This window comes from Sebastes umbrosus, chromosome 10, assembly GCF_015220745.1.
Source record: "Sebastes umbrosus isolate fSebUmb1 chromosome 10, fSebUmb1.pri, whole genome shotgun sequence".
Lineage (NCBI taxonomy): Eukaryota > Metazoa > Chordata > Actinopteri > Perciformes > Sebastidae > Sebastes > Sebastes umbrosus.
The window spans coordinates 17,218,633-17,236,963 of record NC_051278.1 but is presented as its reverse complement, the minus strand read 5'-3'; the positions used below and the strand labels follow the sequence as shown (position 1 = coordinate 17,236,963).

Below are 18,331 nucleotides of genomic sequence, written 5' to 3'. Positions count from 1 at the left end.
GGTTGTTATGCAGGACAGCATGTACTGTGATGGTTCTTCAGACCTTCTTTAGAAACGGCATGTGCTGTGCACTGTAGGAATTTATGTTGTCTATAACAGTGATTCTCAGAGTGGGGGTCCGTGGCACTCTGTCAGGGGGTCCACGAAATAATTTGCTATAAATTATTAAATTGTGCTGTATCATTAAAAAGTGCATATCTCCAGATGGAGACCATTTACGCCAATAAAACAAGCATATTGTGTCCATTACTACCACCCACGTTAGCTTTGGGGTAATAGAAACTCCAATATGATTGTGACACATCACGTCAATCTGTCATGGATCATTCACTTCACTCAGAGCGCAACGAACCGTTCCTACTGCTTAGCTTACAGAAATATTTGAGTCAGTCCATATCGTCAAGTGACGCTAAGACCAAACTAGCTAAATTGAGAAAATGTGAAAACAGTTATATTGAGCGACAGCGACATCAGGTCTGAAGTATTAGAATACAAATCGTTCCAATGGCATCCAAGAGTACAAATGGTAGTAAGCATTATGCTTAATCAGTGTTACGATTATGAGGGGGTCCTTGGAACATTTTCTCTCCTTTAAGGGGTACCTGGTCCCAAAAAGTTTGAGAACCCTTGGTCTATAAGATCTTAATTTACCATTGGTCTTATTGCAAACCACATCCTAAAAACAATCCAATCACTATGCACTGGTCTCCTTTCCCACTGCTTTTAAAACATTTTAATAAATTGTGGCACGTAACAATATTAGTCAACCCCATTTGTGTGTATTTGGACGTTGGACGCAGATTAAATCATTTTTGGGAATTGAAACAAACTCATCGTCCGAGTGTGCAATTTTTTGCAATATCAGTGCATGTTTGTAAAACCATGTGTCCCTGCAAACTGACCTGTGTGCCTCTGCTGTGTAAAGGGAACATGATGTATCACACACTTAAATTCTGCCCATCCGCCACCGCAGACGAGACACTTTGTGAGAGCTTTTTCGGCAGCTGATCTAACACGAGATACATTTCAACGCACATTTTGTCAGCTCTTGGAAATTGGCTCATTCACGTCACAGGGTGCCATAAATCTGAATCTATGAATATGCTCTATATTACTCCTGAATTCATAGCTCTGTCCTCAAAATAAACCAATGCATCTCCTGACATACATTCATCTGACATCTTCATATGTGATAATCTCATTATAGCGATATTAATAGTATGGATGAAATAGTCCCCTGTAGCTACTTTGAGTTAACCACATTAGTAATCCAACAAAGGCGACACAAGCTGGAATTGATGTCTTTGTTAGTTTATCTCGTTCATATTTTGTTTCTGTTATAGAAATGTATTTACTCAGTAAAATCACGTCACTAGATCCCTCAAGGTCCCAGAGGAGATCAACATCTCACCCACTGAGATTGATTATCCAAAAAAAAGTGCTGAATTCATTTTGATGTGGTATTTTTGCCAGAAAAATGTCCAAGGATAGGAGCAGTCATAAATGGTCCTCCAGCCAACAGACTCGTATCACTGAGATATGAGCTAGATAAAATGCATAAGGCAAGAAATCAGTCAACACAGCCAGCAACAGAGACGTGTCGCAGGTAGACCCAAACACGCCATGCTTCATGTGCCGACCCCTTAAAGTCTAACTTCGGCTCTGTGAAGGGCATCGTGTGTGTGTACAAGGTCATGCATGGTCAGAATTAATCTCAGCGAGCAAACAGTCTGACCCGATGAAGCCTCAGCGTGGGGTTTATCTCTGTATACTCGTGTTAACGCCTCTGTCAACAGTCAACTTTTACAAGCTCGGGCAGATTTGTTGTGCTTTGGGTAAGCTGCCAGCTTTCCAATTAAAACCTGCCAGTCTCCTTCAAACAGTCAGAACGCTGCAGGCCCTATTAATTCATTAAGAAGAGGAGCACATGTGTGCGGTGTGTCAAGTGTTTTTGGAAATGTACCATGAGGATTTTTTTGCCTCTTCTTCTGCCGTGACATGTGAGAGTCAAAATCTGTTCATCATATGGTCCCAGTATGACACGTATCCTATTACCGTCAATGGAGAACTGGGACAACGTGACAGGAAAGTGATGGTGAAGTTTGGCGTGACATGTACAAGGTGTACGAATATGCAATTCTTGAGCCGCTGTGGTAGACTAGTTGTTAAGATGCATACCGCATACCCTGATGTTCCTGGTTCGTTCCAGCTGAGGACCTTTGTTGCATGTCATATTCAATTCAATATTCAAAATATTTAATGCCTACATGTGACAAAATATGTTGCGATTTTACCTGAATAATTTGGCATCACTGAACCTCTATATAGGAGAATATCAAACTGTCTATGGTTGAAAATCAAAATACCGGTATGTGAGGTTTTAAGACATACAGAAATACTTAAAATAATTTGTCTGATATAGTTTTTTTTCCCACAAAAAAGTTCACTTAACTATTAAAAAGTTAAAAAATATCTACTCCTTCTCTCTCATTAAACTTTGCATAATCTATGAATATGCAAAATTTAAAGGGGCCCTGCGGAGTATTCTTGTAAACAAACAAAGTTTCTGTTTACGTTCAGTGCTACTCACCAAAACACATTGTGTGTGTATCTTTGTGTTGTTGAGTGTGTTTCCTTCCTCATTAAACATTTGCAAGGCCGATTTTTCTTAAGTTGGAAACCTGCATTGTTTACATCCATGTTTACTGGCTTGCAGACTTCTTCCTCACTGCTTTTGTTGGCACAGTGGGGACCCGCACATAAAAACATTGCTCCATAGCTTTAATAGTGGTCAAAAACTCCACAGGGAACCTTTAACCCGACATAACTGTCTTTAGGCAGCTGTAGCGGGCTCAGTCTTAAAGCTAGAGTGAAGATACTGGGTTTATTGACAATAAGGGGGTTTCTGAGCAGTTTTTCCAGAACGGAAGTGCTCGCCATCCAATCACAGAAAAATGCAATTCTTGCAGAAATCTCCAAATGTCAAAAGTTTTTGATACTAAATCACAGCATGGCTTTTTCTGTAGTGTTCATCAAGGTGTTGGTGTCTTAATGTGGTATTTTAAAGGGATTATTGATCATTTTTACGAGTTCTGGAGTGGTAAAAATTGTTAAATTTAGCACCAAATCTGTGTAACAAATGGTATCAACCCAAAAAATGCTGCAACAACTTATGAGACATAATAGAGCATGGGAATGGCTGTCATATATTTCTATCATAATGTTCTAAGTCCTTGTACACTCTCACTAATTATTTTAATCAATGGCTAACAAAATAGTTGTGATGTCACACGTCTTACACTCAGATTTAAGGTAACCACAGAGGAGTTTTCCCTCTTCAGCAGATGAATGTGATAACAGCCTTCAAGTAGTCAAACTGAAAATCCTTCTGCACAGTGAAGGACAAACATCCAAGTGAAGTAAAAAAAAATTTGCAAAAAAACATTTTTGAATGGAGGACATAACCCTTTTTGAGATATTGATAAATTGATGCTGAAAAGACCCATCACTCATCGAGTTGAGAAAAAGGTCCTGACAAAATGATTACACCACGAGTGTGACAGCACTTTGGCTGCAAAAGTTGTCGTCTCATAACGAGTCCTCACAAGTTTTTACACATTGAGACAATGAGTTTTTCCTACTTTTGCCGTTCACACAGAATAATTTAAATCTAATAATAGGTTTTTGCTGAAGCTCTGATTACATTCAGTGTCAAAACTATGCAAATCACAGAGTGGGCAAACTCTCTGCTGTGATATCCTCATGACTTAGTGTGGTGAAGGTGGGCTTGCTGCTATAACATAATGGAAATATACTGAGCTGTAATCTCACCCGCACAGAGCCGTCACACCCATTAATGGTCTTTTACTTACCAATTAGGGGTGTAAGAAGATATCGATACACTTGAGCATCACAATTTACGATATTATGTTTTGTGATACTGTATTGATTCTCAAAAACATTGTATAGATTTTTAATTAATAGTTTACATGCAAAGATTTGTGGCAGACAGTGGCTCAGATTGCACAAAAAGTAGTGCTGGGATGGAGGATGTTACCGGGACTGTGATAAATGCTGATCCCACTCAGGGTTGCCAGGTCTGTGTGACAAAAGCAGCCCAATACCAGAACTCAAAATACTACTAAACCATATCCACTGCTTTTAATGTCCAACAGCATTGCTTTCATTGCAAAAATGTATTGTAATATCTACAAGGTATAGGGCTGCGTATTGGCAAGAATCTGGCGATACGATACATATCATGAAGCAACTGTTAGTTTAACATTTTTTTTACTGAGATTTTATGCATCCTAAAATTAGATAAAAAAAACAAAATTGCAATATATCGCCTTGCTTACGGTATCGCAATATATCACACTATATTGAATCGTAACCCCTGTATCATGATACGTATTGTATCACCTGATTCTTGCCAATACACAGCCCTATTACCACAGAATCATATCTCATAAATCAATGTGCAGTTAATTCAATGGTCGGATTAGTGCTCACAGAAAAATTCAATTCACTCCATGTTATAAAGACCATAAAAGGTTTAAGAGAAATCATTCATAGAGACCAGGAGAAATTGTTTCTTGGTGTTTTACTCTAAAAACTATCTCACATTTCTGGAAACTAATTCTTGCAAACTGGGTCTAAGTTGTTGGTCTGACCTTGTCTGTAATGACTTCTATTTATTTTCTAATTTGTTCTGGCTGATGTAGGTTTTTTGGGGCTTTCTCGCTCTCCTTTCAGAGCGTGACGCCCAGTCATACAGTCAGAAAGACACAACAAAGTTACAAAATGTGGCTGTCAAAAAAACATTGACGACCAAAGAAATTGGTTGCGGCCCCAGTTGCTTTGTTGTCATTATGAAAAAAAACATTTTGCCCGAGGTATCAAATCTCGTGGGCTCTGCTTATGTGTTTCTTAGAAATAAGCCTGTTTATCTGTCAGCAATGACAAGATAATGAATATTGCTTTGTCCACTCCCTTATCTGCTGCGTAATGATCCGTATCATGTTTGATAACGGGTTGAGGAAAAATGGTTCAGAATCACAAGATAAGTTATTCCACACAAAGTTGTTGAAACTGTCAATTACTGGCTGTGTGTGCCAACGAAATAAGGAATATTTCTCTGTTGCTTTAAAGTGGGAAGTAGGTTTTTTTTATTTAATTTCCCTTGTATTTCGTCCTTCTTCTCAAAATACAGGTTTGGGAAATGATTGGAAATGTTGTTTGTTGGTTATTTTGCTTTCCAGCCATCCAGAAGGCAATTTGTTTTCCCTTTTTGTAATCATACTAACTTCCTGCTAACAATGAATCCACGGCTCTTTTAAAGAATATTTGTGGTCTTTTTCTACATAGTACTAACACTACTCTCTCCCCTGCATTTTGTGTCCAAACATAACCAAAAGAAAACATTCTTCATTGAGTATTCAACGCTCAGCGACGCCATGTGTTTCCTGTGTGTGTCAAGATCATTTTGATCAGATGACATTTGCTGCTGTTGCGAGCATCTGTTGCAGTCGGAAGATAAATGTCCTTGTTTTTGAGACATGCTGTATTTCGTTTCCCGCAGGACTACAACGACGAGATCAGACAGGAGCAACTGAGAGAGCTCTCCCTGCTGAACGGCTCCGACGAGTCGAGCAGAGGGAGGAGTGCGCCAGGAAGGAGTGCACGACCAGCGACCACAATATCCACGGGGTAAAGTACTAAATAGTGTAGAAGAAAAGGGCTCAGAGAGAAGTTGAGTATTTGAGTCAATACAATAATCAGGGCTTAAGACTTTCTGAAGGTTACTATTATCATAAAAGAACTCTGAGAAAATGTGAAAAGCACTTCTGCTGTGAGAGCTGAAATTCTTTCTCAATAGCCACTTTTTATTTTTTTTGTCTTGCAGTTTAAGACTTAATTTGTATTTGTAATAATTTGTTCTAACAGATGCAGGATGTACTTACAGTTCACATAATGCTGAATACTTAAAAATAACAACATCCTCAGAGCTATTTTCTCAGACTTTATTAAGCTCCCTTTAACACTGTTTTACCCTGAAAATCATTTTCTTTACAACTACAAGAATGACATCTGCCACCCAGAAACTCTTATTTTGGCGTTGTCCTCATGCTGAATCTTTATGGAAAAATATTACGAGATTCATAACTGATAACAAAGTTAACACGATAACAACACATTAACGCAAATTTGTTTTAACGCCACTAATTTCTTGAACACATTAACACAACTTGCGATTTTTAGGTTGTAGCGGGCTCAGTTTTAAAGCTTGAGCGAAGATGCTGGTATCACATGAAATTAAAAAAGCTAAGGAATCCATTGGTACCAACCATGTCGCAAAGGAGGCTAAATAATGCTCTAAATGTACGCTAAATTTTGGCAAGGAAATACTGGCATGGCCATTTACAAATGGGTCCCTTGACCTCTGACCTCAAGATATGTGAATGAAAATGTGTTCTATGGATACCCACGAGTCTCCCCTTTACAGACATGCCCACTTTATGATAATCACATGCAGTTTGGGGCAAGTCATAGTCAAGTCAGTACACTGACAAACTGACAACTGTTGTTGCCTGTTGGGCTTCAGCTTGCCATGTTATGATTTGAGCATATTTTTAATGCTGACGGTGAGGTTGTTTTTATGCTAAATGCAGTACCTGTGAGGGTTTCTGGACAATATTTTTCATTGTTTTGTGTTGTTAATTGATTTCCAATAATAAATATGTACATACATTTGCATAAAGCAAGCATATTTACCCACTCCCATGTTGATAAGTGTATTAAATACTTGACAAATCTCCCTTTAAGGTACATTTTGAACAGATAAAAAATGTTCAATTAATTCGCGATTAATCATGATTAACTATGGACAATCATGAGATTAATCACGATTAAATATTTGAATCAATTGACAGCCCTACTAAATATGCAAAAACTCAAAAGTCGTTTTTGTTACTCAATATAATCAAACATCAAAAGATTGATATGTTTTTATATTATACTGTTGTCACAGGTGGAGGAGTATTCTTTCAAATCTGTTTTGCAATCACCCAAAAGTAGTCAACCCCACACACATTTGTTATTCACTGCAATATGATGCATTCTGAAACTAAATCTTGGTGTGCCGTGTTGTGAATGACAAATACATATTTTAATAATGAAGAAGGAAGAAGCCACCTTCATGGTGAATTGTCAGATTAATTGGTTCACTGGGTGGTTCTTAGTTCTCTTCCATCTCAGGTTGTAGTCAATTTCTTTCCAGTTATGTCTTCTTCATAACTCAAATATTAGTGTATTTCCATGTACTGTCTGTCGCTCAAGGGGATTTTAGAATGCAGGAAAGGACCAGCAAGAGAAAAAAACGTAAATGCTAGAGAGCATTTGATTGGCTTAGCCATGCGTGCAGCTGCTGGTGTGAAACGCCTCTTCCAGTCTCCTTTTAAGTTCGTTTTTAGAGCAAATTGTCAGTAATCTACCTGAGCCGTGGCGATCCCCCGGGAGTAACCATGCAGGTACAGTTTGCCTTGACAGCCTGGCCTAATTCAGGCAGCACATATAGATGAGCTAAATCCTGCAGTAACACAGGACGCTCACAATTTAAAGTCACCACCACCACTTCCCTACCTAGATTTTCTCCTTATGGCGCAACGATAAGCGATTATTGTAAATCTCCATGAAAAATATGCACCAGTAATTCCCCTTTGAGTGTCTGTATTTTTGGATCACAATGGGCTGCTACCTAGTGAAGGATGTGCCAGAGGAAGAAAGGGTATCCTAGCCCACCTACATCATGCTGCTGTTAAAATGCTAAGTTAGCAGACAATAGACGGCTTTGCGATGCTAAATCCGCCCTTCAATCCCTGCGGTGTTCATGTGGTTCTGCCACTGGACGGTCACATCTCCATAAAAGAAACAATCCACTTTAAATTCCTCTTGCCTGCCCATGTCCTTTGGCCTTTAATGCCTCTCTACTGGACAGTGCTGAATAAGTCTTTGGTATATCTACAACCTGAGTGTATTCTGCAGCTTCAGGCAGATGGAGGTGTGATATTGTACAAACATAGAAGGCACTGCTTCATCTAGTTATTGAAAGAACCACGCTGCATCCCACAGGCATGTTTGCAGAGCTGAGAAAGACACAGAGTGACACTCTTGAGCCCTCTGATCATTGCAAGATCTACCTCAGTGCCAGCGGAGGTTATGCTTATCTTGTGTTTCACCCGAGCGCACAGTACGACAACCACCAACCGAGGCAGCCTGCACATATGCAGCGATAAGAGGGATTTAACAGATTTCTTAATGTCTTAACTCCCCTTTTTCCACTGAAATCACTGCGGCTTATTTCTAAATGTTGTGAAGTAAGAGTCTTAAGGCAAATTGATGGCATGTTTGTCTGCTTGTTTGCTTTACCAGGGGCAACAGAGGCACAGGAAGGAGCGCAGCGGCGCCTCGGGGGACGGCGGCAGCGACGCACAGCAAACTTCCCACGACTGCTTTAACGAGGGAGGTACAAGCCCCGAGAGCCAGGGGGGCAGCAGGGAGCGCAGGATACAGACCCCCGCTGTTAGGAGTCACACATGAATCATACGACGACTATGTAAGTCCAATCCTCTTTGCACAAACTGAAAAAGTATAGCTGATAATAATTTCACTTGAACTGTGTGTAAATCAGACTTGGTTTAATCCCCCTTTCATGTGATCTGGATGAGTCTTGCTTTACACGGAGAGGTAGGGAAACATGCTTGAAAAATTAGGGCGAGCAGGAAATTACTGCAGTATATTTTTATGTGATTAATTTTTTTGAATGATTTTGGATCTTCTAAAGGCAGCCCTTGGTTTCCATTTAAATCTGCATAATATTAAACTTAAAAGTTGATCAGGATACATTAAATTAATCTTTAGTTAGTAAGTTATCATGGGGTACATTGAGTCTAACGCAGTTGCGTGCAGGGATAATTTTTTTTAAAACCATACACTGTAAAAAAGAAACATTTTTTACAGTTTTTTTCAAGAAATTTTAAATTTTTTGTCTGTATTTTAAAATGACAGAAAAAAAGTAAAAATGACATGTTTCATTTGTGATTTATATGTAAATGTTCTTAGATTGCAGTATTAAGCTTTTCTCAATAATTTTTAAAGATAATTGTTCTGTTTTTTAGAGGTTTATGACTATTTTTTAACAATTAATTTATGTTATTAAGGAACGAAGGCATCCGATTTATGTTGCTGTGCAGATTTCCAGATAAATATTGCACTAAACAATGATTCACAATTAATTATGTCAATTACTTTCTTTAGTTCTGTTCAAAAGTCAAATTAGCTCAGATTTGAGGTTTTGTACATACGGCATCATGCATTGATTCTGTTTTCCATTTACCTCTTTTAGTCATTGAAGTATCTTTGCTGCCTATAGAGGAGTGTTTTGTCTCTTGAGCTTACTTGTCACCATTGCCACTTTTGACAGTTTTGCCCCACAGATGAGGCATTGTGTTGTGGGACAGCTAGCTTTTCCTGTCTACGAAAAAGCCGTAAGCCATGCATCTTTCACTGTACAGACAGATTTTAGTTCAGGTTCGACTGTGTTGAAGGCTGAGATGTATCAGCTTTCAGCACTATCTGATGTGACAAATCTGTCCATCACCTTATTTCTGACAGCTGCTATTTGTAACTGCTCTACATCTGGAACTTTGCACCTGGAAAACTAATTGCATATTGTGATTTTGATGTTTATTGCTCATTTCTTCTATTTTGATGTTTGAAAACATAATGTATGTAATGCAGTTAAAGGTGATATATATGATATCCAGAGCATTAATTTAGCAGCAAACAACTATTTGCTATGTAAAGATATAGAGGATAAATGTCTACCTGAGCAGAGAATGAAGTCATTCTCCCTCTGTATGTGCTGTAATCAGAGCTTCCCCATGCTTTTTTGACATCGGCCAGCCAGCTGCACGTAGTTTTAGTGCATGCTTGTGCATGTGAGCGTGCCCCACTGGCTAGCTCACAGCTGCTGCTCTGCACTGCACTCATACAGCGGTTACAGCTGATCGTCGCGAAAGCGTAGCACCCACCCTCCGGTTCCCCCTCAGATAAACACTGTTATCTCTGTCAGAACTTTCGCCATTGTTTGCACTGTTTTCGCTGTAAGCACTGTGAACTGCTAGCCACCGGCTCGCCATCGCCATATTGAGAGCCGTTGAGAAGCACTAGAAATGCTCCCAATCCCGTATTTACCACCTTCAATTTAAATGTTCGCTCACTTTTTGATGTAGTAAAACTTATTGTAAAAAAGAACCACTGTGTTAGATGACAGTCAGAAATTGACATTATGATGTCAGAAAAGTCAACTCTACAGGATAAGTGATAAGCAAACATGTTTTGCCTCCAGTACTGGGGGCAACCCATCACGTAGTTAAGAAATATCTATTTAAAGAAGATATTAATGTTATACTTGAGCTTTCAGAATCCGTAAACCAACTGTATGTTGTCGAAACTATGTCTTATTATGAAATATTTTAACAATAAAGTCGTACAGAAATAAACTTTGTAAATATAAGAACAAGTTGTGATCAAAACATCCGGGATAATTTTCTCGTCAGTCTACAATACCATGCTTGGTATCGCTGGAAACTACAAATCCTAAGCCACCTGAACGCACCTCATCTCAAATCACTCAGCTTTCGCTCTGCACAGGGAAACGAAAGTTAAACTTAACAATATTCATTGTGCGGGAGATGTTATTTGTAACATGGTTATATGGAAAGAAATAGTTTAGGGTCAATATGTAAACAATAATCATGGCCAAAACATTGAGACCAACTGAGTATATCTTTATAAATTGTATCATAAATGTTGTACTTAAGTGTATTTTAATCAAATTTATAGTTACAGTTGCAGTAAAGAGTAGGAGAATACATTCAGTTTCATCATTGTCTATGAGATCTTGGTTTCAATAATTGCCTTTGAAATTTATACTAGGCAAGGATGAAAATGTTATTTTTACCTTTATTTCATCTCAATTTTCTCTGGAATGGTAATATAGTTTAGCTCACTTGCAATGGATTCATATTCCTCAGCTTCTTACCTGTCAAAGGAGACTAGATACTGTATATCTATATAAGCCTTATTGTTGAGGAGCTACTCATGACTAATTTGGGGTATTTTATTTTAGGCGTTTCTTTTCCTAGGGATAGGGCTCCCTTAGGTTTAAAAATGTTACAGCACCAGATGTCAGTGCCTGGAGAGAGCTTTTATATCAGTGTCTGCTTGCAGCTAGTAGATTTTTATTCTGTGGTGAAATAAATGTATAAAAATGGGAACCTGAAAAGTAGCAACAACAGTAAATGTGTACATTTGGTTTGCAGTAGATTAAAACATACAAAACACCAATGGGGTTCTGTACAGAAAATAAATAAATAATACTATAATGTAACATGTACTATAGGTAACATCACGGTAACATTACCTTAAGTAAAAATGTCATATAAACATAAGTCATTTTGTATAAATGCAAACACATGAAGCTCTGCACAGTGAATAGCTGCACCATTAACATGGAAAACTGCAGTGCCTTGACCAGTGGTCTATAACATCTTTGTTCACATCACTTGAAATAATGCTGGGATCCTCAAAAAAAATACTCAAGGCCCGAGTTTAAAGTATGCTTGTCCTCAGATCTTGGGGGTTTTCTCAAGGTCATTTTGAAAAGACTACACACGGTGAGCTCTTAGTTTCATCCAGATGAAAAAAAGGCAACACTTTTACCAGTCTATTTCCTCAGAGCCTTCCTGCTAAGCAAAGCCCCCATGTGAGCTGGCAATTGAAGATTGGGCTGTCTGCATGGGGAAATGCACAAGCGCGGTCTCATTACCAAACCAAATTGAGTTCTGATGTAGAGCCTGTGTATTTCTGAGGAGTAAAAAGCGAGGCATTTCTTCTCTTTGTAATTGGAGGTTGGAAAGAAGGGTGGGAGCGCGGAGAGTAAGGGATTATGGAAAGATGAGTTTGTCCTGAACATTTTCTTCCCTCATATCTCACTTTGCTATTTTTTTTTCTACCATATTACACCATTTTCTTCAAGCATGTTTCCGGAATGTAGCACGACCTCTTTATACAAAGGTCCAGGTTTGTTTGCTTTTTCAATCACTGAGCATACAAGATGCTGCACCGCTTGTTGTTGTTCCGCTACGAGAATCCTGCACTGTACAATCTGCTGAAACACAATAATAGATCAGCAGCAATAGATGAGTCTTTGTTGCTACATCCTGTGTTTGTCTTTGGGAGAAACTGTACTGTAGTGTGTATGGGTATCGTGTAGATTCCTCCAGAGACGGTTGATTGATGGACTCTTGTCAAACTGTCAGTCTGTCTCATAAAAGAGATACTGTGAGAATGTCCATAATTGTTATCTAATCGAGGACGGTATTGATTTTAAACTTCAACGGAAAGCACAAGGAAGCTGGTAGTTATCATGTATCGTTTTTGCTTTATAATTAATGAGCGTAACGTTTTATCTTTATCTTTCTCCCACAAATCTCACCTTGCTTTATCCTTTATCCTTTACATCAGCACTCTTCGTTCTCTTTGTTCCTCCCCGAGTGACTCAAGTTAGATTTTGTCATTCAGGTGTACAAAATGCTGCAATACGTCACTTGTCCAACAATCGCTGAAACCACACAAAGCAGCCCTTCCAAAAGCAAAAACAGATTTGCACTCCTCAGCGTTGTTTTGACATTATACTGTGAAAGAATTCAAGGCCAAATTGACTGAGATCTCCCTTTGTATTAAGGATGTTAAAGGGTAGGGATGTTAATAGTTTTATATTTGTGTTGTCAACAAATTCCATTGAAAAAAATAAACCGACAGTTAATTAATAATACTAACAAGTATCGTCTGTGTAGCCAAAGCCTGATATATCGTATTCCTCTATGCAATAGAATTCCAGTGTTGTCCAAAAACTGTTAAAAACGCATGAATGAGCCACACTGTTGCACTCAAGGACCTTTTCCTTCGTCACAATAAACGTGGGCACTGTAGTTTATTTTGAGTCAAATCCACTGCTTCCGTAAAAACTCACTAGACACCAAATGTGTATTAAAATGTGTATTAATCCACAGCTGAATATAGTCCCCATGAAAACACAATTTACTCCTGTTTTAGTAACGCTTGCTAAAAACTAGTGTCCCGCTGTTATAGTAAATGATTTAGCCTTTTTTTTAGGGCTGTCAATCGATTAAAATATTTAATGGCAAATTAATCACACTTTTTTTTATCTGTTCAGAATGTACATTGAAGGGAGATTTGTCAAGTATTTAATACTCTTATCAACATGGGAGTGGGCAAATATGCTGCTTTATGCATATGTATGTATATATTTATTATTGGAAATCAATTAACAATGACAAATATAGTCCAGAAACCCTCACAGGTACTGCATTTAGCATAAACAACATGCTCAAATCATAACATGGCAAACTCAAGCCCAACAGGCAACAACAACTGTCAGTGTGTCAGTGTGCTGACTTGACTATGACTTGCCCCAAACTGCATGTGATTATCATAAAGTGGGCATGTCTGTAAAGGGGAGACTCGGGGGTACCCATAGAACCTATTTTCATTCACATATCTTGAGGTCAGAGATCAAGGGACCCCTTTGAAAAGTTTTTTCGTGCCAAAATTTAGCGTAAGTTTGGAGCGTTATTTTACCTCCTTTGCGACAAGCTAGTATGACATGGTTGGTACCAATGGGTTCATTATGTTTTTTAGTTTCATATGATACCAGTATCTTCACTCTAGCTTAAAAATTGCTACAAACTAAAAATCCCAAGTTGCCTTAATGCGTTAAAGAATAAGTGGCGTTAAAACGAATTTGCAAATTTGCGTTAACTTTGACAGCCCTAGCCTAAAATTTTAAAGATTTACATCTGCAGTAAAATCCAATGGATTTGGGGTAACAGGAGGACCACAGGCAAAGTAGGGAAGTCGCAAAGTATTGAGAAACATACTAGTGAATTGTCGGTTTTGGTCTTTCTTTTGGATTTCTTGAAAATAGGAAAAAAAATTGAATAATGCTAGCTATATCCATTAAATACGACAAACCAGCATCTGCTTGACTTGACATAATCACAAGCAAGCATGGCATTTAATTAGATTTATTGGGTGGTAAAAATCTGGTAAATTGGCATTTATCAAAATTATGTTACAGCACACTGATTGATAGTAATAAACAGTGAATACTTTATGGCATTAACATAAAAAATGCATCCATAATAAATAATAAATGCTCTGCTTTAAAGCAAATCATTTTTATTCCACTTTTACTGGTAGTGTTATGTTTTATATGTCTTAGGAAACACATTTTCTCTTCCTTTTTTTAAAACGGTTAATTGGTATTTTACTATGATGTTTTATCAGTATTCTGTACATGGATTAATTTCATCAAATAAAATAATGAAAGAAACATCAGACAGTGTGACAGATCTATGAATCACATGACTAAATCCTTGATGCAGCTATCGTCTTGTTTCCTACATCACGGCACAGTTGCATTGTCCCTCATCCTTTTGTCAACACAACAAGTCATTAACATCTCTACACAATCTTCTGCCAAACACTGATTTGCATAGGATTGCTTATCTATAACCAGAACATATGCATAACGTAGTTATGCATGCATCCTGCAGTTTGCAGTCATTGTGTATAGTGAATGAATGACAGGCTATTTATACAGTTGTGGTGACGTTCCCATAAACAGCTCCCGTGTTTCTGCTGTGGAGCAGGTCATCATGTAACAAGGATTTCTCTGGAGACGGTAGTGATTAATGGACTCTGTCACGCTGTCAGTGTTGTAAAACTAATACAGTGACAGTGACCATTAATGTAGCAATGGGAAGGTATCACCTCTATGCAATGAGCTACACATATTTTTACAAGTCGAAGTCAGCACTATTGTGTTTCATTGTTCGGGGCTGCTTTTGTAACAGATTCTTTACACGTTGTCATATGAAATCCTCCTAATCCAGACTGATCTTTGTCAGGCTTTCCATTTTGAGGTTAACATATTGCAGCAGCAGCACCACCAAATCATTTGCTGTGTGTCTGGTAGATATCTGAAGAGCCAGTGGGCTTTTAGCATCGTCTCTGATAAATTGATAAGCCCTTTAGTGATTCAGTAATACATAAAACGATCAATTGATTATAGGCCAATTTAAAATCTCAGGCTGGCCCTTTAAGCTGCAGTGTTCCTCACTTATTTATCAAGATCATTTAATCATAAAAAAAAAAATTCAAAGCACATCATATATTCGCAAATACATGGTGGTCCACCTATGAGCACAAGGCTGTTTCTTGCTTTGCTGTGTGAAAGAGCTTAAAATGCAGATCTGTCATCCAGTGAAAAGAGGTCTGTTTTCTAGTAATAAGTTATCTACTAGTTCAGCAATCAGCCAATGTCTTCTGTGGAAAAATGTATTGGTATTTGTAGGGCTGTCTATCGATTACAAAATTGAATCGTGATTAATCACATGATTGTCCAAAGTTAATCGCGATTAATTGTGAATTAATCGTACATTCTTTATCTGTTCAAAATGTACCTCTAAGGGAGATTTGTCAAGTATTTAATAATCTTATCAACATGGGAGTGGGCAAATATGCTTGCTTTATGCAAATGTATGTCTATATCTATTACTGTAAATCAATTAACAACACAAAACAATGACACATATTGTCCAGAAACCCTCACAGGTACTGCACTTAGCATAAAAAATATGCTCAAATCATAACATGGCAAACTCAAGCCCAACAGGCAACAACAGCTGTCAGTGTGCTGACGTGACTATGACTTGCCCCAAACTGCATGTGATTATCATAAAGTGGGCATGTCTGTAAAGGGGAGACTCGTGGGTACCCATAGAACTTATTTTCATTCACATATCCTGAGGTCAGAAGTCAAGGGACCCCTTTGAAAATGGCCATGACAGTGTTTCCTCGCCAAAATTTAGCACGAGTTTGCAGCGTTATTTAGCTTATTTCTTGACAAGCTAGTATGACATGGGTATGTATGGGTTACTTAGGTTTTGTAGTTTCATATGATGCCAGTATCTTCACTCTGGCTTAAAACTGAGCACGCTACAACCTAAAAATCGCAAGTTGCGTTAATGTGTTTTTGGGTTAACGCGTTATTATCGCGTTAACTTTGACGACCCTAATTAATTGTTTTACAAATGTACCAAAGAAATGTCTTTCTTTTTCTTTCTCCCCACGATTGAGCTTGTAGAACAGTATTAATGTGATCTTACGTGCCAATTTCAGACTAAGTAGTTTTGATGTACATTTTACGGTTTCCACATAAAGCACAGTTGGAATATAGAACTTAAAGTTGTTGCAGGTCTTCAGCTGTGAACAGACATTCAGAGTTGCAGCTGAAGTGTTAAAATTACCACTTATAATCATCATTTTATGACTTTTAAACAAGCGTTAATGAATGAATGTTACTAATCCTCTAGAAAAGAGCAGCAGTGAGACATTTCACTGTAATCATTATAAGTTCCTCCGTGAGAAAAGTGCAAAGGGAGAGCAGAGGGAAGATTAAAGATGTGATTGATGGCATTTTGTATAGACTGGGACCATCGCCTCAGTTTAATGTTAAAGATCAAGTCCCATCTGGATCAAATCTTATCTTTTAATGTCAGGGCTGATGATAGAAGAGAGGAATGTGGAGAGTGATGCTGGAATCGGTCGCTGACAGCAGACCATGAATTGTACAAATTGCTGGTAAAAAATTGAAACGCATAGCTTGGTTTTTAAACCTGAGCCCTGCAACCATGCCGAGGCAGTGCGGGAAATGCCATAATGTGATTAAACACAGAGCTTTGGGAGGCTTTGAAGAAAAAAAATCTAATCTATCTACTGTGGGAAAAAAAAAGCAAAAGGACACCCGTTTGAAATGGGGGGGAAATTCTCCTCATATCATCTATTTCATGAACATAAAAGATGCGCGAGATTCTGTATATTTCTTGAAAGGGAGCGGTTTCTCAGGCCACCTCACATCTGCTGTAATTGCTTTATAACAATGGGTTCAGATACACTGCTGAGTTCACATTTGTTAGATTAATTATGGAAATGTTCCATGCAGAACGCTTCTGTTTATTAAAACAGATGTATGACACACACTACCACTCGATTATCTAATAGAAGGAAAACTCAGGTAGAATGCATAATGGCCTCAGTTGTATCATCAGGGACTGAAGCCTGGTGTGAGGGAAGAAGCAGACAGATGCCGTCACATTTAATGCTCAACTCTACAAGCACACAAGTACTACAGCAACATCTGAAGACGGAGAAATGCTTGTCTGTTTATTTTGTTCTTGAGCCTCTGTTCAGCCAATATGACATATTGTTGAATGTCACTGTTCAGGCTCAATCTCAATTATTTCACGTGGAAAAATGTGCCCTTTTTCTCAAATGTGACCATGACACCAAAGTAAACTTAAGCTTTAAGCGTGTAACCGACAACAAAAGGTGCACGCTGATTGAATTTGCACAGGTAAGCAGTGAAGAGCAGCATCTATTCACTGAGACAAAAGGCTGCAAATCTCATTTTCCCTCCCCATTCTTCTGTGTGGAGAGGCATTCACAGGCGGCTTCCTATGAAGATCAGTCACTGTCAGGGGACATACAGGTTGTCAATTGATAATGAAGCACAGTGCTAAGGGCCTTTAGGTTCCCGCTGTCCTAATTACACTGAGCGAGGACTCTCCACCCTTGTGTTAACATTTGATTTATTTCCTTTGCCTTGTTAAAAAGGACTGGTGTTAATTGTTTTTACAGATGAGAGTCAAACTCGAGGAATCAGGCCTCATTAATTAGAGGCCGGACTATTTACACATAGCACCCTGTCCAATCTGAATGCAGCCTGTGTTGTTGTGGGTCAAACTAATACTGAGGTCAGCGAAGAGATAAGTCCAAGTGATGAATGTTTTGTTATGTTTTCTTTGAGCTGCTGCTGAATTAAAGGCTTCATTACATATTACATGTGTTGCTTTGCTTCTCCCTAACAATGCTTATTTGTATTGTCGATGTTAGACAAACAAATAGTCGTAGCTTGTATTTCAAAATGTCTTTTTTTTAAATATCCTGTAGAACCATTCATATGTAGTTTGACCAAAAAAGCAAAACGTAACTCAAAATCCTCCTATTAGCTTTTTCCAGAGATTTCAACCACATCGTCTTCCTCAGCAGATAGATGCTTGGTTGTCATGGAGATAGCTCGGTTGTCATCACACATTTCTGAACATATTCATTTACAGTTAAG

The 18,331-nt window shown here is 38.3% G+C and overlaps 1 protein-coding gene across 5 annotated transcripts in view; it reads left to right on the top strand.

Moving 5' to 3' along the window:
- khdrbs2 (KH domain containing, RNA binding, signal transduction associated 2) overlaps positions 1 to 18,331 on the top strand; it is an 87,994-nt gene that overhangs the window by 45,899 nt on the left and 23,764 nt on the right. For all 5 annotated transcript variants that reach the window (XR_005208351.1, XR_005208350.1, XR_005208353.1 and 2 more), the window contains exons 5-6: positions 5,582 to 5,709; positions 8,431 to 8,614. Coding sequence is in view for 1 of the 5 variants with exons in the window: in XM_037781314.1 (XP_037637242.1) it covers positions 5,582 to 5,709; positions 8,431 to 8,614 (312 nt within the window). In the remaining 4 variants the exon portion in view is untranslated. The remainder of the gene's footprint in view (positions 1 to 5,581; positions 5,710 to 8,430; positions 8,615 to 18,331) is intronic.